This window comes from Mastacembelus armatus, chromosome 3 (genome assembly GCF_900324485.2).
Source record: "Mastacembelus armatus chromosome 3, fMasArm1.2, whole genome shotgun sequence".
In the NCBI taxonomy this organism is placed as follows: domain Eukaryota; kingdom Metazoa; phylum Chordata; class Actinopteri; order Synbranchiformes; family Mastacembelidae; genus Mastacembelus; species Mastacembelus armatus.
In genome coordinates this window covers 8,737,102-8,763,285 of record NC_046635.1, presented here as the reverse complement: position 1 = coordinate 8,763,285, position 26,184 = coordinate 8,737,102, and the positions used below count along the sequence as shown (strand labels likewise).

The window sequence follows — 26,184 nt, the reverse complement described above, 5'->3', positions numbered from 1 at the left end:
TGGGTCTTCCATGATACTTGAAAAGTGGTAACACCTTACAGCAGATGTCAACCTTATTAAGAAGAAAAAGAAGAAGAAGAAGTAAATATTGTATAAGGTTGTATAGTGTTAGGTTCAGAGATGAGGTCTCTCACCTTTCATTACAGCTGTAAAGATAACTGTTCAACTTTGAGGAACTTTGAGGTTAATATAGGGGTGAAGTGGGATGTCACCTATTTCTTACATACATCATTCTGTGTATCCTAACACATGAGGAAACAGTTGCATGCTCATGGGCAGAGGAAGCAACAGGTCTATAAATGCATGTATGTATCTGTGTCTATATCTGACTTGTCTGGGGTTTACATATTAAAACACTGCACAAGTATGCAGCTGTGAGAGCTGTTTAATACAGTTTTCCTCTGTATTAAATACTGCAGTTTTTCTTGGGTGGCTTGTAATGTAACAACTTATCATCATTATAGAGTTTTTTTCAAAACAAAGCAGTTTTTAGTCAGCTGAATTTTCAGAGACCTTATGAAATGCTTCACTATCATTACACCTCCATTTTAATAGAAAGCAGGAAGTAACTTAACTACTGTGTATTCATTTACCTCATTTCAAGACACTTCTAAAATGTGGTTAAATAAAATAAAACACCAAAACCTTCAAGTGAAATAAAATAACAATATAAACAAAGCACTGTAATACAAAGAAATAATAACTTGCCACAGTGTCACATGCAGTGTGTGAATTTAAAAATACTACAGCACCTGGTGTCCCAAGAGCCAACAGCTCCCCTCAATGGTCAAGTTATAACTGATACCCACAAATAACAGGTGAGAAGATGAAAGAAATGGCCTTAAACAGAAAAGAAGAGAATCCAGTACAATAAAACACAATCCAGCAGAACAGCAGTCAGATAATCAGTGTACTGTGAGACGCAATAAATACTCTTAAAGTAAAAAAAAAGTTTGCAAGCACATTTGGTCATCAGACTGTAGTAACTAATGGCAATACTAATTAGTTTAGTATAGCATATCATGGCATAGTATAGCATAGTACAGAACAGTATAGTAGATTCAATAGACAAATAATTACAGTAATTTATTTTTCCTAGTGTAGTATAGTATAGTATTGAACAGGCTGTTGTTAGATGGATACTGTCAATCTGTCAACACTGACAAAAGGTTTCAGATATAAACTACAACACTGAAAAGTTGATAGTGAACGCAGTAAAATGTTCCCAAGCAATGTATATGTTTTTCAGCAAAATATCCCATCTTGCATCATAGTATTCACTTTTAGTGAATCATCAAACTTTTTGTGTTTAGGTACTCATGGCTCTAGTACTCATGGCTCTTCCAAAAATGGTGCTCTGGTTTCATACAGAAAAATTAGTCATGTGTTAGTTTAACCAAAATCAGTCTTTCCCTTACCTTAATCTAAATGTTTTTTGCTGCCTAAACCTAACCAGACAAAAGTTTGGATTCTTCTCCACCAAGGGCAAAAAAAACCTTGTCTCTACAAACAGATAAAAATATGGATCCCTTTGTTGCAACCACAGTAGCATTCATTCTTAGATTAACAGGGTGACGGGGTGCAGCACAGATGTGAAGTGAGCAAGCAGACTTTTTTGGATTCAAGGTTCTAAATATAAACATCCCTTCCCCTCCCTCTCAAGGCCTGTCATTCAGCTGAGGTGGTGGAGGAAAGGATGGTTGAAATATAGCCTGAAGTCAGACGTGACTGGGGGTGGGGTGGGGGCCAAGTTGCTGCTGGGATGGGACAGGCTTTGATGAGGTGTGTGAGGGGCTGGTTGTATTTTTTTTAGACAATGTGTTGGGCCGGAAAAAAATATCAGGAGAGGTGGGATGGTTCATGAAAGGAGAGGAGGCTATTTAGAAGCAGTAGCACATTTAGGGTTGAGGCAGAAAGACAATCCCACTGTGGAGGAGAGGAGATCATTCAGGATGCCGGAGCCAGTCAAAAAAACAGGTAAGTGTGGTCATTTAGATACTTTTGGAAGTTACAACACTTCCTTCACACACTGTGTAAAAATGCAAATATTTCCATTATTCTAAGTATTCTATGAAACCGTGTAGAGTACTATAAACAGGAATTTTCTATAAAGGTCATTTTCTATGTGAAGAAACATCTTCCTAAGAAACTAAGAATGAGATATTACAAAATGTGTTAGATAATAATCAACAGTGTTGGGCCACACCTCTCCCAGGCTACTTAAACCACAGTTAGGGTGCTCACTCATGATAAACAGTGACATGCTGTTTGTCTGCACAGGAACATAAAATTGTATAATGTTTGTGTTTAATCGTGTTCTTGTACCTCCTTTTGTCATTATTAAAATGCATATTTTTTTAGCCATTTACTAGTATATTATACTAATGTACAGTACCATTGTATTTATTCCACTGTAGCATATGTTTTATAAATGGTACAGTGATATAACACTGGCAGGTGTAAAATTGTGTTAAAAGGTAAATTAATTGAAATATTGGTAAATGCATTTAAAAAGTCATAACAGTGCAGTCAATCAGTTAGAGTAAGACATATAATTCCGATTCATTCCATGGTTTAATATGGTGCCACAAGTTGCTTGGTAATGTGATGTACTATTACTCACGTAGCCAGGAGTGACAATCATAACATACTGTACAGCATGCAATTGTCCATCCTCAGTTCAGACTGTTCTCCAGATAGCTGCTCCGGACCCTTTTTGGATATGTCAGGAACTCAGCAGCACGCCACAGGGTCCAGGTGGAAATGTCGACGTGAAATCGACACTGTCACATTTCCAGCATCACTGGATTCACAAAATTATCCACCAGTCCAAAAATGTACAACAGGATTCCAACTTGACAAATGACTTTCCACAGTTTTTTTTTTTTTTCCACCCTCTTCAGTGATTAACAATTGTTGTTTCAGGATAATAACAGTTATGATCTTCTTAAACCTGTAGCATTATTAACAATTATTATCTAGAGCCTGCAATCAACAGGATGTTTATAGTTTACTTCTTTTAATTTTGCCAAACTCAAATAGACCTAAATTTTTTACTGGAAAAAATCGATTACAGCATTACCATAGTGATAATAACAAATGATAAGTTGCATGTGCTGTAAAGGTCAGGTTGAGTTTTTGACCTTGTTTAATGTTTAGAAAAAGTAGTGCCAAAAAATCTGTCCATAAATGACATCAATGGTAAAAAAATAATTAGCTATTAATATGGATGTAATAGAGTAATTTATGACTATAAATAAATAATTTACTTGCTTTGTTTAAAAAGTCCTTTTGGCTGTGTTACATATCACAGTGTCCAAGTGGAAGCATTGGAATTAACACTTCATTTCGACAGGATCATGTATTCATCATTGCTGTATTAGTCAACAAACAACCCCAAATAAAAATCTGTTGACATTCAGCTTGGGAAAAAAAATATTTTATATAAAATATTATTTCAGGGTTCAGTTATTTTCCCATAACCAAATGTTAACTTTTTAAAATATGAGTGCATTAAGAATTATTCTTAATATAAACTGTCAGCTGGGCTTATATTTACTAAAATGATGGACCAGATTTTAAAAACAATGGAAAATGGGTTTTATTTTAAAAGCAGATCGATAAAGGCGTGAAAGGTAAAGCAGCATGACTGAATGACGTCGGCAACACAGGCTGCAGACAGACTGAGGGCACAACATTCTTCCTTCGCCTCCAGAGACACAAAAATAGAGTCAACTTAATCCCTCAACTATGATACCTGTTGCAGCTGAAGTCTGCCCGCCACATTTATTGGTCCAGTTTCCATCCTATATTTAAACTCAGGGTCATCTTGTGGCACAAGGAGGTTCTCTTGTGTGTGTTTTATGTCATTGCCTATGTCATAGCTTTGTAAAGCTCTGCTGAACTGTTCAGGACTCAAACCAGGAGATAATATGAATTTAAATTATTCGTACATACATTTTCTTTTATTTTTAGGTCTTTTCTGAAGATGACAATTGTTTGAGAATGACATGCGTGTTAGAAAACCTTGACTGTAAAAATAACTATTAATGATTTCTTTTATTTTCACTACCCATGTCTGTGACCGTTGACTGATGTGTGTTGATACTTTTGTAACTGTGTGATAATGCACGGTTTGTGATAGATGTTTAGGATTTGTCTCTGATTGTCCTTGATTTGGCTGTTATATACATTTTCATGTTTTTCTTTTTTCAACCTAGTCCGAGATAAGACTGTATTTAAAAAAATATATATAAATATTTGCTGCTTAATGAACATAAATGTAATGGATGGATATGGAAACTATGTTTGATATTAGGTTTGATTGGAATCAGCTCCACTCAGTGAGCTGTATAGACTGTATTGTACTTTTTCAACATGAGTGGTTTGACACAGCTGAAGGACCTGCTAATATGAATGGCACATTGCTCACCTTTATTTGATAGCTGATAGGTAAATGGACACCCCTTTCTCTCTCTCTGTCATGTTGCAGTTTATTACAGTCTAATTTGCAGTATGTTTCTCAGCCAAGTCATGTACTGTGTGAATATTATACACACCCGGATTTCAGACATGTTGACAAAGTCTCCCTAGCACTTACGCCCACCTTCCCTCTTCAGTTTCAGCGTTTGCCAAGAAACCAAAGAGTCAGGAAGCAGAAGAGGGGTCATCTGTGGTCTTTGAAGCAGAGGCCGAGAAACCTGATGCTAAAGTAAAATGGCAGTGCAACTCAAAGGACATTGCCAATGGCAGCAAATATGTGATCAGGGTCGATGGGAACAAGCACTCCCTCACTATAAATGCTATTACCAAGGAAGATGCCAATACCTATGCAGTGATTGCTGGGGGGTCAAAGGTCAAGTTTGAGCTGAAGGTCATATCAAAGCCAGGTGGGAGACTTTACTGCAGCAGCTGTGTGTTTGAGGTCTCTGCTTGTTCACCAAAGCAAAATGGAGCAGTCACAGTAGTAATAGAGAAAAGCACTGAGGCAGTAAATAGCTGGTGCAGTGCATGTGCTTGATGTTTCTGAGCATGAACTCACATTCTGCACCCTCTGTGGCTCAACACCAAATCTCTGATATGAAGAGACCAACCCTGCTCCTATATAGTCCAGCCAGCAGCTGGTTAGTTTAGCTCAACATTAAAACTGAAAACAAGGAGAAAGAGCTATCCTGGCTCTGTTGACGAGCACCTCTGCCAGCGACGAGCACACTTTCACAGCTCACCAATTAACACACCTTGAATGTATATGTAAAGAATGTCTTGTCATCACTGAGAAGTACTGTAGGAAACTACAGATGGTCACAGCTCTTGACGAAGAAACAGCTCCACCTAACCCATGGATGTATTCACACCTGTTCTTATGGGTGAGCCTCAGGGGGCTGTGCCCAACCAAATTGATTGCTGCGCCCGTCCATCTCATAGATACAATATACATCCATCTACTTTTTTGACATTGATGGGCCTGGGTTTGAATTTGGATGGAGCTATGGGTCTGGATGTATTAACCAGTGGTATCTTACCTTTGGATGGAGCTGGGCTCTGTGTTTCTACTTGTTCTCAACTGTGTTCTGGCTGTAGCTTCATATTTACCATGCAAACATAAAAGCAGTTTCAATCTCCTCATCTGAACTGTCCACAGATTGTGAACAAGCCTTATCATTGGGTTAATTCCACTCATTTTGTTCTGCACTTTGTCACGTCTAAAGAACACGGTGTTGTTTGCTGAAATGATTGCGATGTGTCACAGAGCAGCATTTGTGCCATTAGTCCGTTAGAGCCGCTGATGCCGTTTGTTTGTATTTGATAAGGTGGAAACAGATATTGAGGAAAAGCACCAGACTAATGGGCCCTGAGAGCTACAATACGAGCGACTGTGGCTCATATCATAGCTGCCCTCACTCTGTCTGTACAATGACCTTGACCCTCACACCAACACATTATTTCCTTATGAGTAACTGCCACTTGACTGGCGCTCAGGATAAGCAGGAGAGGCAGCTGATACCATGAGGAAAATCAGTCGATCATTTAAAGATGATAAAGCATAAGAAATATTTGAACAAAACATGTTCACTGGAGAATATTTTCTGTGTGACAGAACAGAATGTCAGATAGATGAAATGCATCAAATATTACTTTTTTATTATGTGTCTGGGTATAAATTCAGGTGCTAATTTATATTTTTCCAACTAAAATAAATGATATTTACATTTTGGAGTTGAATACTTCTCAGTTGGGTTAGATGGTATCTAGGTGTATGGACCAAGTGTTCATTTTATGCACCTCTCACTTGTGCCTTGTTGTGTCTGTGGTGATGATCATTCAGAAGCTCCAGCTGAGGCCCCTACTGATAAACCTGTGGAGGTCAGTGCAGAGCCAGAAACGACCCCTGCACCACCTGCAGCAGCACCCAAGGGGGAAGCACATGATACTCCTCCTGCAGATGGTGGGTTACTCCCAGCATTCATTATTATTTACCATTCGATGCTTCATACTGCCCATCCTCACTTATTCTTTGATTTAAGCTTTATGTCCTGAATATGTCAAGCATGCCAAAAACATATTGCTTTACATGACAGGGACCTTATGTTTGCTTGTTTTCTGTTAAATGAGAGGTTTTCCATGCTGCAATTCTATGCAACATATTTTTATTTTGCTCAACAATTATGAAATTATGAATGCTGAGCCAAGTTCAGCATTCAAGGATGAAAGCAATATTTCCACTTAGAATAAATGATGTTACTCTGCTCTATGACCAGAGCGTCCTAAATCACATACAGTAAAAACCTGAAGAGAAAATATCTTAAAATATCACCAAATGCAGACATATCTCCTGTCTCAGAAAGGATTCAACATCAGTCCACTGAGAGAATATAGTTTTTCTGTACTACTAACGTCTATGATGTTTTTGAATTAGACAGTGTTTGAGTTTGATTTCTCTACTGTGTTATTCTGCTTTGGCCATGTGGGATTTCCAGATGGACAGCCTCCTGACACCAGACAGGCCCTGACTGGACTCTTCACAGAGAAACCCCAGAGTGGAGAGGTGACTGTAGGTGAGTGGCTTCACAGTACATACTGTAATATTAAGTAGCTGATTATTTAGATCACTCTCTGAAAAACTAAACCATCTTGTGAAGAACATTTTTATAGAATAAGAATAAGAAAAAATGTTCCAAATTTTGAAAACAAAGTAAATTAGCAATAATCACACATCAGATAAATCGATTATTTATTTTTAGCTAACACTGAGCTAGTATATTAGGATATTATTATAATATTAAAATATTAAGGTGCTTTTAATTTGAAATCTACATTTAATTTACAATTTAACAGAACCAAATTGCCAATCATAAATCCAAGCGATTAAATGTATGGAGTTCTATAACCACTGGAGCTCTATAACATGTATGCATGAAATAAAAAAAATGAATATTGAGATCATTTGTAGAATTCTATCACAGAACAAACAAACAAATGCCCAAGCTGCATTGGATCAGAATCTGAAGGATGATGTGGTAAATCACATGACAGCTTGTTCTTTTGTGCAGGGGAAAACATCACATTTGTGGCTAAAGTGAACGCTGAGTCATTGCTGAAGAAACCCACCATCAAATGGTTCAAAGGGAAGTGGATGGACCTTGCCAGCAAGTCTGGAAAACACCTGCAGCTAAAGGAGACATATGACCGCAACACTAAGGTGCTGTGATGCTGCAAACTCTAAAAAAGGATATTAACCTAAGTAAACACATTATGCCTGCTGGATTTTATTTGCTTTTTAAAAGTGTTTTGTAATATGATATTACATGTGACATTTTACTTGAGGCAGCAAAAGCGTTTTGCAAATCTTGCCCTTCTTCCCTTCACATGGACAACTTCTTACCTCAGTTGCTCATGGTGATAACATGATAAATGGAAAGACGCTAAGGGGAATGTTCTGGCAAAGACCTATCACTCCACAAATTTCATTAAAAAAAAAAATCAGTATATGTTTCTGTTGTACCTTTCACTGACCTTCAACAGAAAAGAAAAGATTTGCAGCAGGTTGGAAAGAGAAACATTTTAGGAAACTAAGTAGGCATAATCACTGGCATGGTCCCTGATGAGCACATATCTGAAATTCACCAGTTGTGGTAATCTATGATGATAGCCACATTGCACTGCGTAATCCCTCTCCTGTCTCTTTTCATGCATGGGCTTGCAGGTCTACACGTTTGAGATGCACATCATTGCTGCCAAGGCAAACTTTGCTGGAGCTTACAGATGTGAGGTTTCATCCAGGGACAAGTTTGACAGCTGTAATTTTGACTTGACTGTTCATGGTGAGTGTGCATATTCTAATACTTTGATTTTGTTTCTGTCACCCAGTGTTATTTTTCCCAATATCATCAGATTAGTGACTAACACAATCTCTATCACGATGACAGAGGCTTGTACTGTTGAAGGTTTGGATATAAGAACAGCTTTCAGACGCATGTAAGTAAGACTTTCTTAACTTTACAGTACGTACAAAATATTTGTAGCCACTGTTTACATCAGAATATACTGACTCCCCCTTCTTCTATTACTAGTTAATACTGTAGCCAAATGTGTCTGTCTACAAATAATATAAACACAACAAAATCACCTAATATGACCCTGAATTTATTTTCTTGTTTTGTGTCTTTCCGTGCCTCATCAGATTATTTTACTTTTTTAAAGTTCAGAGATTTGGTTCATCTCAAAGTAATTTAAAATGAACCTTCTGCTCTCTGTGGGCAGCATTCACTACCCTACAGTGTGTTCATTTGTTCACATCTAGGTAACATTTCGGCCTCATTATTTTATATAACAGCTTCTTAAAGACTTATATGTAAGAAGGACACATTTTTTGCCTCTTGTAGAATATGGACTAAAGCTCAAAGAAATTCAAAAGGGGACAAAAAGATGAAGAGGCATTCATTATTCTGATGAGATGAAGTAATGAAACTCAGCTCTCCTGGTCATCAGTAGAATGAGTGGAAAACCACTTAAGTGGCAAAAACACACATAAACAATCCCCTGATGAACATATTTGCACATGGATAATAATAAAATTGGTCTATAGTGGAATATCACTGTGTTATTTGTAAAGAAATAACCATGTAAACCTGTAAACCTGCTAACCTGTCAGGAATGAAGCCGGTAAGAAGAGAAGTGGACCATCAACAAGGTAGTAAAGGGCCTCTGAGGTCTCTGAGTGTTAAAGAACAGAGAAATCAGGACCAGGATCAGAGACTTGTTCTCACTCCTTTAGCCTGTTTCTTCTCTTTCTTCGGATCAAACAGAGCCGGTGTTTTGGATGATGCAGCATCCAATCTGCTGAATTTGAGAGAATAACCATGGCAGGAAAACCACGAGAGAGCTGAACACAGATATTTACAGAAGACTCAAATTCAAAACCATGGATGTAATCACTAATTATAGTAGCTGTGATTTTGCTCACTATGAAGAGATTTGGTTAATTAAACTGTTAAATAAGACACACTGGCTGCAGTAATCAGCTCTTTCCGATCTCCTCCTGGGCCTCAATCAAAACAGCAGAGCCAGCTGCACAAACAGATAGCCTGCGAGAGTGAGCTTTGACGGTGGTTTGATCGTACTGAAAGTTCAGGATGTGCTAAGACATACAGGCTTTCCAGTAGCTGAGCTCTTCCAAACAGTTGCCACATAAAGGAAGTGCAGCTATGGTGTGTTGTAACTTCACCACATAAACCAGACACTCACCTTCTAATCATGTTGTCAGATCAGAGGCTGGAGACAAGTGCACAGTCAAATCTATGCTCTTGTCTTTATCTCTCATCCCACTTATAGAGCCGAGCAGACCCTAAATAGGCACATTGTCTTTTTTTAACCTGGTGTGTTATGTATGTGTATGTATATGTATGTGTATGTTCTTACTGGTGCTGTTCATGCTTTAAAGGAATAGTTGCACATTTTGGGAAATAAGCTTATTTGTTTTCTTTTTGAGAATTAGATAAGAATAATAATATGATATGTTTAAAAGCTACTTAAAGGACACCTAAAACTTCAAAATCAATTGTTATTTTTTGGATAATGATTAGTTAATCTATATATTTTTCATATTTGCTAAATTTCAGAATTGTAAACCCATGGCCAGAAATGTCAGTTTTATGACATCATCCCAGTGTTAAGTCTAACGGCCAGTGGCAGAACAACACATACAGTATGTAAAGTAAATAATGTGTGATTTTAATTCAAGCCCACAGGAGCCATCTTTCTTTTCTGCTAGCATATCCATTGTTTTCCCCAGTCTTCATGCTTCTCCTTAATGCACAATTATTATATTAGTGAAAATAAATGAACATATTTTCCAAAGTGCCAAACTGCTCCTCGAAGCATGACAAGTCTTAAAGAGTGATTATGCCCAATGTCTCCATTTTAATGTTATGCTAATTTTAGTATTTGTTGTGTTGTACCTTTCACTGCCTTTCCACACTTGGATATTGGGCCAAGAGTAAAAAGGACATGATTACTTATTGTGTAAAAGCCTATGGATATGTTTCTGTTTTGCTTGTTTTTTTAACAAACCATGTCTATCAATATAAACATTTACCCTTTCCTCTGGGAAATCTCTGCTGTTGATGTTCTTTTGCTGGCCACTTACATTTTTGCAGTAGTGCCGATGGAAATGATGACTCAGGAGAGTTGGACTTCAGCACCTTATTAAAAAAGAGGTAAACAAGTACAAAATAGTGACAGCAATTTCAGGAAAACTAATTGTCCCACATTTTTAAATCTAATTCTGTCTCTTTTTCATTCTTTCCGGGTCTGCCTGTGTCTTCAGAGAGTAAGCAACTTCTGCATTTGCAAACCAAAAGCTGGAATGATCACCTAATAACACTTACATGCCTGCAAAAAACAAAAATACAAAAAAATACTACCTCACAGTACAAATTAATAAGTTAGGGTGGCATAATTTTTTTCTTCTTGCTGCAGGATTTTCACTGCAGTGACAATAGTTGTACTGTAAATCCTGTCACCTTAACTTATCTCACTTTGTTACATTGTTCCTCTGATCACTAATATTGCATTTTCTCACATATAATCAAACAGCTACTGTAAACTTCAGTAATTTCAGAGTTTCTGTTTTTTTTTTCTAATTTACTAATTTTTATTAGTGGGTTTTCCTTGCCATGACTATTGCCATATCCTATGACCACTGAGGTCAGTTCACCTGATGGCCTGTCTTTTCCTAGCACTTTGTAACCTTTATTTAAAAACACTTTGCAACCTTCCCAATACATAGAAATTTTCACACACCATAACCAGACCAGAGTCTTATGTGCAAAGAAAACTGGACACCTAATGAAAGTGTGATGTTTTGTTTGTAACTGACATTAGGCATAATTGTTGCAGGTTTGCTTCAGTGCTAAAGTATTTGTTTAAAAGCATATTTCTGTTATGCTGGTTGTGTTGCTTCTGCTTTGTTTTAATTTGTCTAGTTTGTTTTGCCATGTTTGCTTCTTGGGTTCTACCTCTGATTGAGCAGCAGTTTCTTAAAATCTTCAAATCGGTAAGAAACTGCTGGCTAGATGCTGCAGGGCATCTTTTTAGTGTGCAAGAAACTGTTACCTTTTCTAATGTTTTTATTTATTATAAATCCATGAATACTAATTTTAAAATTGTTATTAACACATTAACAGTTCAATGATTAATTAACAAAATTAAAATACATAATTTGCAAATCTATTGCATAATGTATGTAGTATGTATTTTTTAATCATGCTCAAATAAGTTAATTTTTTTTACACTATGCTGTAACCTAATTTTTAATAAAATACTGTTAATTTGTTATTACCTAGGTGCAATAAGGTGCTCACAGTGGTTATAAAGACAGGAAAACAGAGAACAGGTAGACAAAAAAAGTCAAAAGGACTGAAAACTATAAACAGCTCAGGCAGTTATATGAATTAATAATCTAATGTGCCTGCTGTCTGCATACACTGTACTGATGAGTCAGCTGGGAGGGAGTTGCAGGCTCAGAAATACAGTTAACCTTCAGGTGATAAGGTAGAAAAAGTGGCTGAGGACACCTAGTGGACAGGTGTGGTAAATACACGCGGGAGATTAGAGAGTCTAAGCAGGTTTCTAGTATTGTCACAGGAAAAGCCTTGATTATATTGTAATTTGGCACTATACAAATAAACTGAATTGAAACTGAACTGAACTGAACTGAAAGTAAACTTTACTTTCAGCCAGACAGCACGCATACACAATACAGTCCTTTTTTTAAATGTGCTGATGGACACTAGTTTACCACAGTGTTTAACTCAGCTGAAAAAAATGTTGGCAACAATGTAAAAAAAGTCATAAATTTTATAAACAACGTTTTATATAAAATATTTTAATGAGTTAATGTCCACAAAAACAGATCTATAAATTATAAAACATAATATAGTCGTCTACAGAATCAACGAAGTATTCACAAAAGTATTAAAGTGTTAGTGTTACTGTAATTCTGATTTAGTCTACTTCCTTTAGACTATATTCATAATGCAAATTGCAAGCTCTGTGCTGTGTGGCTGGTTTTAACATCTTCCTCTGGCTGGTTTGTATATGTTAGAGTTGTGCAGGTGAACACAGAGCCTGACATGGACGTGTGGGAGATTCTCCGACATGCCCCTGCTTCGGAATATGAGAAGATTGCTTTTCAGTATGGTATTACCGACCTGAGAGGCATGCTCAAGAGACTGAAGAAGATGAAGAAAGATGAGAAGAAAAGTGAAGGTTGGCATGTAGAGTTTGTAATAGGCTCCAGTTGATCTAGTCAAAACAATTATTAAGAAAGGTATAACAGTGACTCTTTTTCCATGTATACTCTGAAACTCAGCTTTTCTCAAAAAGTTGGATCCTGCCTACCAAGTGACAAAGGGACATAAAATAAAACTAGCAGTTGAGGTTGCCAATCCAGATGTTGAGGTGAAATGGCTGAAGAACGGGAAAGAAATTCAACCAAGCGGAAGGTCTGAAATCACTTCAGCTCTATAAAATATGTTGCAGCTGTAATTATCATCATCATCATTCAACAAGATTAGCAACTGAATGTTTTTCATTTCTCTGTGTCTCTCTTTTGCCTCTGCTTTCATCAAAACATGATCCAATACCGTACTGTGTTCTTTCATCACTAGCAAGTAAGTTTCATAAGTGCAAATTTGCTGTAAAAGGTCGTGTTTCTATTCTGTCTGAGAGTTAATTCGTCTAAAAATACAATATTACATGTACAAAAAGTACATTTTTGTCAAATTGCTGTATTTAATGGATGGTCCTTTTGTAAAAGCAAAGGAAAAAGTCAAAACAGTGCTTTGAATATGTAAACTTTTTTTTTTTTCAAGGTACATATTTGAGAATGTTGGAAACATGCGCTACCTCACCATCAACCACTGCTCCTTGGCAGATGATGCAGCTTATTGCTGTGTGGTTGGAGAAGAGAAATGCACCACTGAGCTCTTTGTTAAAGGTATTTATGGTTTAGAAAACACAAAATAAGAAATATACATTCACAAGATTAAAAACGGATCCCTCTTTCATATCTGTTTCCTGCAGAGCCTCCTGTCCTGATTGTGAAGAATCTAGAGGATCAGATGGTGATGAAGGGTGAGCGGGTGGAGTTGGAGTGCGAAGTCTCAGATGAAGGAGCCAGTGTTAAATGGTTAGATATTCTTTTTTTACCCTCACAAATTAACCACCTTTTCAGTTTTTAGGTCATAATTCCTAAAATGAAACATCTGTTTACATTAAGCAACACAAGCCCCACCCTAAATAGAAGGTGGGTGTGGCTTCATATATGCTGACTAAGAATTAATAAGTGTACCAACACTGACAGGTCAACTGCCAGCTTAGTCTCTCTTTCACTTTAGAGCAGGGGTGGACAACACGTGGTCCTTCTTGTTTTCCAACTCTCTCTCTCCCCACTAGGAAGATACCATCTTCAGATACTATCTGAGGGGTGGAAGGGGGGGTGGTGGACTAAGTGAATTGGTATCTTCCAGCTTTTGATTGGCCGAACACACCTGATCCAGTGGGTAGAGCAGGAAGACAAGCAGGACAGTGGACTTCGAGGAGCATGGGTTAGGCACCACAGATTAGTGTAAAATGTGAGGGAATTATCAGCATTGAGAGGTGAATTTGCAGAATGACACCTTCAGAGCATCCCTCACCCCACTTTCCCGGGTGGCAGGGAGGGTGGCCGTCGCCTTTAAAACAAAACTAGAGCCAGTGTTTGGTTTGTCTGTTCTGGGCTACTGTAGAAACACAGCTGCCTCTGTTCCCTATGTAGATTTAAAGGACTATTTGATAAGATTAGGAAAATGCAACAGTTGGTATTTTTCTGTGATTACACACTAATGTGATTAAACACAACGTGTTTATGAATACTATATTCCATTTCTGCTTATAGATTGCTCTAAATTAAAGCAAGTCATTTCCAGTGACTCTTAAATTGGTCATTGCTTAGACACAAATCATGTGGCCTTTCAGCTTGTTGTGTCCACAGACAGATGCCAGACTGTCTGACTGAAGTATGACTGCCTGTTGCAAATTATCACTGCAAGAAAAGGTCACATGAGCATTTTAGTATGTCCCATGTGACCTTTATCAGGAGGAAAAAACGTTGCTGATAATGTGCATGGCCTTTTTGTTTAAGTCCAGAAATATTTTCCTAGAGCAGAGGTGAGAGGCCAGGCAGATAGATAAGAGGTCAGTGAGATAAAAAGTCAAATGATAGCTGGGAAAACAAATGCTTAGATAGAAAATCAATGTCAATGATAAACCTAGCCTTTATAAAGCTATCAAGTATACCACTTATATAGGTTTTTCAAATGACATTTTAAAGTATGAGATGTTTTACTGACTTAAAAGACCTGCCCGTAAGATTAATTACGATACATTTTGTACTATTGACTGGAAATCACAATCATTTTGGTTGATGTGTGAATTTCAGGGAGAAAGACGGTGTGGAACTGACAAGGGATGAGTCTTTCAAATATCGCTTCAAGAAAGACGGCTGCAAACATGTTCTGATTATCAACGAGGCCACCAAGGACGACTGCGGCCACTACAAGGTCAAAACAAATGGCGGAGAATCTATGGCTGAAGTCTTGGTGCAGGGTGAGTCCCTCGTGAACGTCTTTTGTCAGCAATGAACACTCCATTCTTGTACGTATGGCCTTGTCACTCTTGGCATGCTGTCTGATACAGTGGGTCCTGCCATTCTGCCAAGGTTACTGCAGCTCCCACATACCAGCTAAAGTTAGAAGACGTGGACTATATTTCACCTGAAGGGGAGGTCTGCACAAGTGACCCAGTTTCTCTCTGGCCTGTGATTTTTGGTTGTGCTGAATTTATATTTCTTTGGGACACAACAGCTACTATAAAATCATGAGCAATTGAAAACAAAACTAAAAAAAAAAAAAAATACTTTATAACAAAAATCCAATTCGCTATGTTAACACTGAAAGTAGTAACAGCTGCAGCAGTATCATCTTTTATTTGCCACAGCAGTATTCTGCATATTCTGAGGGGGGAAATGAAGTCTTTATTTTCTATAAAGCACAAGACAGAAAGTATGTTTTGTGTCAATAATATAACATGCGTAAGACATTGTATGTTTTGGAAGGTGGCTAAATCTGCTTAGAACTTTTAATTTCAATCCACAGGTCATCAAAAAAGGATGGATGGGGATGCTTCATATGTACATAGGCTAAATGTAAACCCCAGATCATTTCACCATATTTTTTGTCACCACCCAGTGAACATTTCATCTCATACATATTAAGAACAACAACAACAAAAAAACACATCATTACATGTTTGTTTAGAATTTGACTTGTGGATGATATAATTTAGTGCCAGCTAAATACATACTATACTGAATATATACACTCTTCTTTTTACAAATGTATTCATATGTAGGGGTGATATCTATGTGTACTGTATGTGTGTTCTAGGGGTTGCCGTGTGTAGATTTAAACCCAGTCTTTGTGTCTGCTCTGAGTCCAGTTAATTTTACCTGGTTTATTAATTGAGCACTGAGTCTGCCAGAAAATAACAGCTGCCATTGTGCAGCACGGATCAACATCCCAGTCTACAGCAGAACTCCCATTATAATGCCATTCCTACCTTATTTGCCCTCCCTGGCAACCAGCTGACATGAAACTCCTGTAACCTTTACAAGGAACCTGGTGTGAGTTATCTCGTCCAGGTAACAATTTCTTTAATAACTACACTAATAGCCTGACGCTCATCGCATCTGGTCTTCATCTCCTCCCACTTCATTTTCTACCATAAATCCAATTGACTCTTCCCCTTGTGTCTGTTGCTAGGCTACAACACAAAAAGGCCATTTAAAGATAACACGTTTGAACATCTTATTACCGCATTACCCTCAAGAACAATCCTTGCATCTGATTCTTTTAGTGCTTTTAGTGTCCTTACACACCATCATCTTTGGGTATCAATCTGTCATCTCAAAAAGTGGCACATCCTCTGAAGTCTGACAGCACAGTTTGATAGTTTCACTCTGTTTTTTTTTTTTTTTTTTTTTTTGTTGGTTTTTGCCTGTGCAGAGAAAGAACTGGAGGTGTACCAAAGCATTGCAGACCTCACAGTGAAGGCGAAGGATCAGGCAGTTTTCAAGTGTGAGGTGTCGGACGAGAGTGTAAGGGGAACCTGGTACAAGAATGGAGTAGAAGTCAAGCCAGATGCCAGAATAAATATCACACATATTGGCAGGTGATGACAGTTTTACCCACAGTAAACATGTTGCACTCATCCCATGACACTATAAACTAAACTTTTGAAAATTTTCCACCTTGTAGAATCCACAAACTGACCATTGATGATGTAAAACCAGAGGATGAGGGGGACTATACTTTTGTGCCAGATGGCCATGCTTTCAACCTTTCTGCCAAACTCAATTTCTTGGGTAATATTTCTCTTTGTATTTTCATGCTGTACAATTCAATCAATATTAATCACATGCTATATTTTACTCATACGATTTCTCACTTACTCTTGTTTCTTGCTTTCCTAGAGGTGAAGATTGATTATGTGCCACGTCAAGGTACATTAGATCTACTTGATTCTATTGTCCATATTAAACTAGTCTAAATTCAAGCATCTGTTCATTTTGACCATTTCTCTTGCTTTTTAAGATCCTCCTAAGATCCACCTGGACTGTATGGGTAACACTGCTGAGTCAACCATCGTAGTCGTAGCTGGCAACAAATTGCGTTTGGACGTGCCAATTACTGGAGACCCTGCTCCCACAGTGATTTGGACCAAGGCAGATAAGGTAAATCAGGCAAACAGACTTGTGCTGTTTTTGAACTGCACACCCGCGGCCTGACATTTACCATCTGTCCTGAGCACAGTAAGTAGAAGCTGAAAACTGGAGCCTGAGTAGAAAGCAACAAGTCACTCACCGAAAAAAAAAAAAAAAAAATAGCTGAAGGACTTAACATGCTGCAGCGTTAAAACACGTTAAAACACAAGCGTAAAAAACAATTGCTGTAATATTTAATCAATATGTAATACAGATCTAATACGATACCAGCTGTGGACATATATATTTTAATTTACTAAAAGCTCTGTAGCTCTGTCACTGACATTATGATAACTAACACAGGCCTTTATGTTAATACGTCTCTACTTAGAAGTCTTCACCAGACTCAATAAGATCAATTCAACTAACATTTTAATTCAGCGTTGGCTGCGAGCTTGCTGATGGTTGAGTTGAGGAGAAGGAGAGGTTATGTGTCCTCTCAGTTCTCTTTGGCTTTTACTACTCTGCTCTGCTCAAATGTAGGCTAGTTCTGTAAAAGCTGACGGAGGAGAGAAAGGAAGGCCGACAACCACTTGGACCATGAAGGATGGGGAAGTAAGTGTGCATGGCCTGTATTAATGTATGCCTGAGCTTTACCATTATGTTTTATGTGTCCTTTGACAATAAGCTTGGCCCTGCTTTATCCTTTCACCCCAATTGTTTTACCATTTGAGTTTTGAAAAGATAATAGATGTAGCCATCAAAATGTGGAGCAATTTCTTGCAACTACTTGACTAAAGATTTTGTCTGTTATATTGATTTACAGAAAAGAAAAACAAACAGTAACAACAACAAACTGCAAAATGCAGACTAATGAATGAAAAGCGGGTTCTCCAGTCCTCACACTGTGCTGCACACGTGTGTTTTGCTTTTTTGTGTCAGCATTTAGAGCAAGATAAAAAAAATTAAAAAAAATTGCATGTGGAGTTAATATCTGTCCATGTCAATAAGGTAAGAGCACGTTTTGAATCTTCCTTCAGACATGCAGGTCAGAGCAAACTGGGCAGTAAGTACTTTATTATTGGCAGTTTGTTATGGTGATACAAAAATAGTAAAGTAACAGGAGAAATATTCTGAAACTGTGATGAATGATAGAAAAAAATAGCATCATCTTGTGGAGAAAAACTAAAAAGCCCTTGTTTTTTCCTGAGTGAAAAGTCCAACATTTTACTCATATTGAATGATACTTCAGCGGCTAATAGATGGAGCTTGAATTTGTGTACGATGGAGTAGGCACAAAGACCATATTTCACATACACTTACATTAGACCTGTCAATGATTTTTTGTCAAACTAATTGAAGTGTTTTCTTTTTCCCTTACATGGTTTCTCTTGATTTGATCTGTGGATTTATTCTGTCTGTGTCTTATTTCTCTTCATGTACTGTAATCCCACACTCTCTGTCTCTGTCATGTAGACCTCAGGGCTCTGTTGCAGGATTTCTTGTTTTCTGATGGTCTTTTGTGAAGGACACAAACATCTAAAAACTTTTGCATATCACATCTGTGGTGTCATTTCCACCAAGCACTGTTTCTGTAGTTGTATGGTGATGTCTGGACTCACCTAATGTCACCAAAAACAAAGACGCTTTGTATCAGAACATGTCTTATCAATATGTCTCTGCTACACCTGCTGTACCAGCATTTTTGCCTATGGTACAGGCAACACAACTATCAACAAGTGTAGAGTCAGAGGAGACTTATTGATTTCATTTAAGCTCTTATTAGACACAGTCCAGTTACTCTGCCCTGGTTCTTGTCAGGTGATCACTGAGGGAGATAGTAGGGTCCACGTCGAAACCACCAAGGGCCACTGCATCTTCACAATCGAGGGGGCTGAGAGGCAGGACGAGGGAATCTACTCTGTTGTGGTGCGAAACCCTGCTGGGGAGGACACTGCAGATATCAGTGTGAAAGTTGTCGGTAGGTCAGCGCTCCCTAGTTCATTTTAATGAGAGCCGTCAGTTATCAAACACAAACAAAGCAACAACCAAAGTAAATCACTTTATATAGCCAGACAGACATATATGATGTCAAATGCATTTTGTTTAATTTCATAAACTACTGTTTACAAATCATATTATCATGTAGAAGTGCAAATATGGTGCTTTTTTTATCACTTGAGAAATATTTCTCCCACAGATGTCCCAGATCCTCCCCAAACTCCCAGAATCCTAAGTGTGGGAGAGGACTCCTGTGTGGTCCAATGGGATCCCCCTCTGTTTAATGGCGGGCAGCCAATCATTGGTAAAAACTTTGTTTAAATAACTTATGAATCCTCTGTTATTGTTGGGAGATGTGGTTGATAACAACATTTCATTCTCAGGTTATGTGCTGGAGAGAAAGAAGAAGAAGAGCTACAGGTGGATGCGGCTGAACTTTGACCCTTACCCTGAGACGACCTATGAAGCTAAGAGGATGATTGAAGGAATGGATTATGAAATCCGAGTCTATGCTGTCAACAGCATTGGCATGTCTCGTCACAGTCCTGCCTCACAGCCGTTTGTGCCAGTCGGTGAGTCCACCAACACATTTGTAGTGGCTGTTTTTACTATGTCAACTGTTGATGATAGATGCCTAACAAAAACTGATTCATTTTTACATACTTGATTAATGGTTAGTCTTAGATGACCAGTGGTGACTGATGGATATAACATGTCTGGCTTTTGATGGCTTTGGGGGTTGTGTCAGGCCTGGTTTGGTCAGTCTAAGGTTTCTCTGAGTTCACAGGGTCTGGATGATTTGCGGTCATAACAGGAGGGTGTCAGGTTTTCTGTATGTTTGTTGTAACCCAAGAAGTGGATGGATTCTCCATGTCACAGAAATATACATATAGTACATGACCCACATCCCTGAGTCATGTCAGTAATGATGGTCATTTGTGTGTCTGCTATCTCACCACATGGACAGATAGTGGACTTAATAGAATTAGCATTATTAGTATGCTGTTGAAGGTGATTGGTAAATGATATTTCACCCATTTAGCATCACTCCACGTACCAGTAAATATCCAACACCAGGACATTCTGGCATTTTGGCAGTCATGTTGGGACTGAACACAAGAAAGTTAGATATTAGCCTGATAGTCACACTGAATTTCCATTTTGTGTTGCTTAATTTGATCTAAATTGTGAACAGAGGTGTGTACTGTGATTTAGAGAGAGATCTGTCACACTCTGTGATATTATCCTGTAAGGCAGGCATTCAGGTTTGGATTGCCCCTTATTCTGTCACTGATGTTTTAACTGCCATCTCATCCTCCACTTGTTGATTTAAGAGCGAACATCAGTGTATCCAGATGACCACTGCCTCTAAGACAGCTGATTTGGCAACTATCTATGGCATGACTCTTTATAAATAATGGACTTGGACGCGTTCAGGCTCAGCTTGGGCCAGCTGCTTAGCACAGAGCGGCTCATACTAACTGTGGTGGCTGCTGCAGAATTGATGTCACCATCATGAAGACCATGCAAGTGTGTGTGTGTTTGTGAGAGAGAAGGAGAACATAGTGAGTGCAGTAGGCATTATTCATTTTGAGATGTTGGATTATCACGTAGGGCTTAGAAATATAAATGGAATCAAATTTTGTTTATATGTGTGACATTAATGGAAAAATTGGCCGTGTATTCCAGTCGCTCATTCATCAGTAATATACATGTCTAAAAGTATCAGGCATGTTTTAGTAATCATGCAGTTGATGCGTACCATCATAATGATGTCAAAATGTAAATTCAAAAATCGCAATTTTTTTAAAATACTGAATTTAATAAGATTAGGACATCTTTGTTCTCTGCACCTGTGGTCCCCATTAACCTTGGCTAGTTTTTAAACAATCACTATGAGATGTTCTTCTCTCTCCCTGCTTTGTTTACAGTCTCCTACCCTTTGTGGCAGCATTTTTAACAAATATTCAGGTCATATGTGCTGTAATTCTGAAACATGTGTTTAACTCATGTGTTTAAATTCTTTTTGAACATTAACAAAGGTCTACAAAACAGACAAAAAAGCTGACCCAGGTTGGACACTGACAGACATTAATCTTGAATAGAAGAAATCGGTGGTGTTAGTCACTATATGGCAATAGTTAAAAATGCTATTAATGCAGAAAATAACCTGCCTTATTCTTTAAGATTGCTTGGAGAGACGGAATAGACACAAGACCCATACTGCCACATAAACATAGATTAGACCTGTCAGTGATTGATTTTATGTTCTTGGTATGTGCTTCTATGTGGATGACTGTGTTTTTCTGTATTTCCTTTTTCTTACTTATTTCTGCTTTACTCTTCATCATTGAGTCTTATTGAGTCTCATTGATTCTCATTAAAGATGAAGAGCTCTTCGAAGAGATCATTTTAGGTTTTTGCTGCTTTACATGATTTCTAAATTCATGATCAGGTTCATTCACTTGGTTAATCATCCATTTCGACTTTATTGCATTAATGCTTTAAGTGACTAACAGAGCGTTTGCCTCCCTCAGCACCCACAAGTGAGCCTGTTGGACTGTGCGTTGATGACATCAATGACACTTCCATCTCACTGAAGTGGAGGCCGCCTGAGAGGATCGGTTCAGCTGAACTCGAGGGTTATGGGGTTGAGTACTGCAAGGAGGGCAGTAAGTGCTGCAGCCAAACCCTGCATTTGATAAGGAAGTTTTTTTGTTTTTTTTTTATAACATGTATAATAAAAATGTATATGCAGTCAGTTAACTACAGTGAAATGTAGCAATTTTTACCAGTAACTTTACAATACATCATACACATATAATAAAAGTCATAGAGAACTTCTATCTGTATTTTTGACTTTGGCTTCCTTCTAACAAAGATTTGTGTTGTAGAGTTTTTTTTAAATAGCTGTCTGTTTTCTGGTCTAAGCTGAAGAATGGATACCAGCCATTCAGGGTCTGACTGATAGGACGTCACTGATAATTAGGGGCCTCACCACCGGAGACAAGCTGCAGTTTCGTGTGCGAGCCTACAACATGGCGGGGCCCAGTGCTCCTGCCACTCTGGCTCAACCCATCACCATCAGAGAGATAATGCGTGAGTAGATGAAAAATATCCGCTACTTCTCATCATTATTATTATGATTTTATTTTATGGCTGTATTCAACATTACAGTTGTTTGCGTTCTAGTCCTGATGTGAAACTCATGCTCCTTTGTTTGTCTGTCCTCTTCATTTCTCTTACTCGATTTTTCATGTTGCTTGTTGCACAGAACGTCCAAAAATTTGGCTCCCCAGAAATCTTCGCCAGACTCTCATTAAGAAAGTCGGAGACACAGTCAACCTCGTGATTCCATTCCAGGTGCCGTAAAAATGAAATCATCCGAAAAAATTGATAATGCTTTACTTCTGTCTGTACAAAATATGTGCGTATAAATATATGAATTCAATATAAATGTACATGTAATATATACCTGGTTATGCAGGGTAAGCCCAGGCCAAAGGTTACATGGAGCAAGGATGGGGACCCTCTAAACCCTGCATTCGCTAGTGTGAGGAACAGTGAAGTGGATACCATCCTGTTCATCCGTAAAACAGACAGAAAACACTCCGGGAAGTATGATCTCCAGGTGCAGATTGAGAATGTGGAAGACACAGCAAGTGTGAATCTGCAGATTGTTGGTAAGCAGGCAGAACGCATCAGGACCCTGCTGTAATAAAGGGAATCCAAGTAATCAACTGTACTGCATAAAATTTAAACTGGCTTTGTTGGTGGACAGTTAAACCAAGTTCGTATTTCTTCTTTGTAGATCTCCCAGGGCCTCCTGAGGCTCTGAAGATTGCAGATATCTGGGGCTTTAATGTGGCACTTGTGTGGAAACCGCCCAAAGACAACGGTAACTGTGAAATCACTGGTTACACCGTTCAGAAAGCTGACAAGAAGACCATGGTGAGACATCCTTTTTTTTAATATTACATATGAAATCAACTGAAAACAAGCTAGAGACGCTGATGTCACAGGCAAAATGAAATGATTTTATTATTTTTTTGTGTTGCTCCAAAAAGCACATTGTCCCCTTGATGATTACAACCACCCAGTGATCTGCTTGGATATTAGACACAGATGTGTTGACACACACAGCATTATCTGCCAAGATTTAGATACAAAGGGGGCACTACCTAAACTAAACTGAAAATAAATTGGACCTGTCCTAACTCTAAAGCCAGTTCCAGTTTATTTGGAATGGAGTATCCATGACATGCAGAGGGTTTCTGAGAGGAAGACAATGGTCAGTGCGGCTTATTATGTCTATTATGTCATTACAGCTGACAGTTCTTTTCTACCCGTAACTGATCCATTACAGGCCTTTAGTTCTACCTCTGACAGGCTCTGACCTGCTGTGAAGACACTTTTTCAAACCTCCTCTTTTTATTAACACAGATTAGTGTGTCTGTTCGTGTGGGAGGATGAATGCAGCACGGACACAGAGGGATATTTTAGCCTCCCTTGTGACACATATACACTAATCAGTCTCCTCTGTGGGCCAAAAGTGATGCATTATGGGCTTGTTGGCAAGAACTCTAGCTGCCACCATCCTCCGACTCGAGCTGCCAGGAACAATGTCAGCCAGGAATGTACTAATCTTATCCTCGTAGCCCTGACCTGGTCTGGATTGTCTGTGCAGTGACGCAGGGTCATTGTTCTCTTGCCCAACTCAGCTAATGGTTCATGTTTCACTCTAGTCATTATTAGATTAAATTAATTTAACCTGGATCTTTTTATAGCAAGCCTTTAGGATGCTGATTATCAGGTTACCAATAACAAAGTACTGTGTACTTCTTTGATGGCACAGATAGAAGCGCTGAGGGCACATGCCCTTTAAATGTACACTTATCCTATTTCATTCCTGCTTCCTGCTAAATAAACTGTGAAAAAATATACAACCTCTTTAGTTTCAGGTGAAGATGTTTTGAAATCAACTAGTAATGGATTTAATTTAGGTCATTTATCCGGGCAGTAATGCCTTTAAGTCCTTAGAATTTGAATTGGCTGAATCAGTTTTTTTATTGCTACTAATGTATTTGTATATTACGCTTTTTACCACTGAAAGATTAGTTTGTTAAAATTCTGACCAATAAAGTTGATCTAATCTAATCTATTCTAATCTAATCTAATCTAAAGCAAACAGGTTGAATGTGTTAGTGATTCGATGGGTCACCACAAACCTCTAAGGCTGATACAGCTCCAGTGATCGATAACATAAACTCCACCAAAAATGATTCCCTCTGGTGTTTCGATGGTAGTGTGGATGTGTAGAGCGCTGCTGAACGCAAGTCCAACATCAGCCATATGCAGTTTGAGATCTAGTGTCTGGGGTCACAGAAGTGATTCAGATCATGTATGTTCATTATGTTTCTCCAGTCATTTAGTCACCTTTTTGAAATAATTAAAAAAACTACATAGTGAATTGGAAAAAGTGAAGCTGAAATGTATTTTGTGAATGCTGTGAAGGAGTGGTACACGGTCTACGATCAGTTCCGCCGAACCAACTGTGTCGTGTCTGACCTCATCATGGGGAATGAGTACATCTTCCGTGTCTTTGCCAACAACCTGGTGGGCCTGAGCCCAGAGCCTTGCAATGCAAAAGACAGTGCTTACATCCAGAAAACAGGTGGGGTTTTACTACACACATATGATTTGTACAAAGCAGTTCTGCATTTGCACTATGTTAGGAACAGATATTGCATGGCAGACTTGAAGAGAAAACTCTCATATGTCTTTCTCTTTTCAGGTATGGCGTACAAGCTGCCCACCTACAAGGAAGCTGACTTCTCACACGCTCCCAAGTTCACTCACCCTCTGGTGAACCGTTCTATCATTGCAGGATATAATGCAACCCTCAGCTGCGCAGTCAGTGGCATACCAAAGGTCAGTAGGGTTTTTGCATGAAAACTGAAAGCTTAAAAAAGATAATACCTTTAATGCTTTGTTTTACCTCACTAGCCCAAAGTGACCTGGTACAAAAACAAGATAGACATCACAAATGAAGCCAAGTACCGGATGCTCAGTAAGCAAGGAGTCCTGACGCTGGAGATCCGTAAGCCCTGTCCGTTTGACGGGGGAGTGTATATGTGCAAAGCAGTCAACAACTGCGGAGAAGACTCAGTGGAGTGTAAACTGGAGGTTCGCCGTAAGTATCCTTCTGGGTGGGACTGTATGTGTCACTATTTCATCGCCCACTTAGACACTTCATCCACTCTCTGGCATTCTGCATTACTGAAAAAAACTGAAAAAATTCCTGTAAACAGAAAAAACAAGATTCAACCTACCAAAGCTTTCAGTCACATCTTTTGGCCTTTTTCATGGAGTTGCTCAAACAGATCCATCAAATGTGTTGGAAAGTTATTTTATTTTCAGAGGTGAAAAAAGAAACATCACACTTGATGGCTTGACAAATAAATATTCATTACTGATTTAATACTAGAAGTTGTGTTACACTAGCAGTTCACTGAAATGTATGACCTGAACAGTGAATGCATATTTTTCTATAGTTTGTACTAAATTGCATAGTTCTAAGTCTACTTCTAGTGTATATGACTATCTTATAGTAATAACCAGCACAAGCAAATGTCATTGAGTTTTGATTTTATTGTTCCGATACACCAAGCTCATATTTATTTTTTGAATGCCATCAGTTTAGTAATCGTCTCAACTTGTGTCCCTGGCTTACAGCTCAAATCGCTAAAGAAGAAAAGAAAGACCAGAAGAAGTGAGCGGTTTGAGTTGATCACTGCAGAAAAGGTCGACTTTTCTCCAGCAGTTGCATGTTCACATCTTGGTGTCATGACAAGCTCTTCACTTGTACTGCAGACTGTTTA

The 26,184-nt window shown here is 38.4% G+C and overlaps 1 protein-coding gene across 1 annotated transcript; it reads left to right on the top strand.

The window, feature by feature from the left end:
* The first annotated feature begins 1,952 nt into the window (after window positions 1-1,952).
* On the top strand, window positions 1,953-26,184 carry mybpc3 (myosin binding protein C3). The gene is made up of 31 exons (XM_026320601.2): window positions 1,953-1,977; window positions 4,620-4,889; window positions 6,326-6,445; window positions 6,978-7,055; window positions 7,551-7,699; window positions 8,204-8,321; window positions 8,427-8,475; window positions 10,656-10,715; window positions 11,528-11,554; window positions 12,605-12,768; window positions 12,872-13,004; window positions 13,170-13,172; window positions 13,374-13,498; window positions 13,585-13,690; window positions 14,981-15,147; window positions 16,605-16,770; window positions 16,857-16,963; window positions 17,072-17,101; window positions 17,193-17,332; window positions 19,124-19,283; window positions 19,503-19,607; window positions 19,687-19,875; window positions 21,841-21,975; window positions 22,235-22,402; window positions 22,578-22,666; window positions 22,791-22,986; window positions 23,115-23,254; window positions 24,818-24,977; window positions 25,098-25,234; window positions 25,310-25,493; window positions 26,039-26,184. The coding sequence occupies exons 1-31, from the start codon at window positions 1,953-1,955 to the stop codon at window positions 26,077-26,079; spliced, it is 3,741 nt and encodes a 1,246-aa protein (XP_026176386.1). The 3' UTR covers window positions 26,080-26,184.

Excerpts from the sequence above, each read along its gene's own strand:
- mybpc3 (XM_026320601.2), top strand. The coding sequence starts at position 1,953 with ATGCCGGAGCCAGTCAAAAAAACAG. Across the intron at positions 4,890-6,325 it reads GAAGGTCATATCAAAGCCAG|AAGCTCCAGCTGAGGCCCCT; the intron begins GTGGGAGACTTT and ends ATGATCATTCAG. Across the intron at positions 11,555-12,604 it reads TTCTTAAAATCTTCAAATCG|AGTTGTGCAGGTGAACACAG; the intron begins GTAAGAAACTGC and ends TGTATATGTTAG.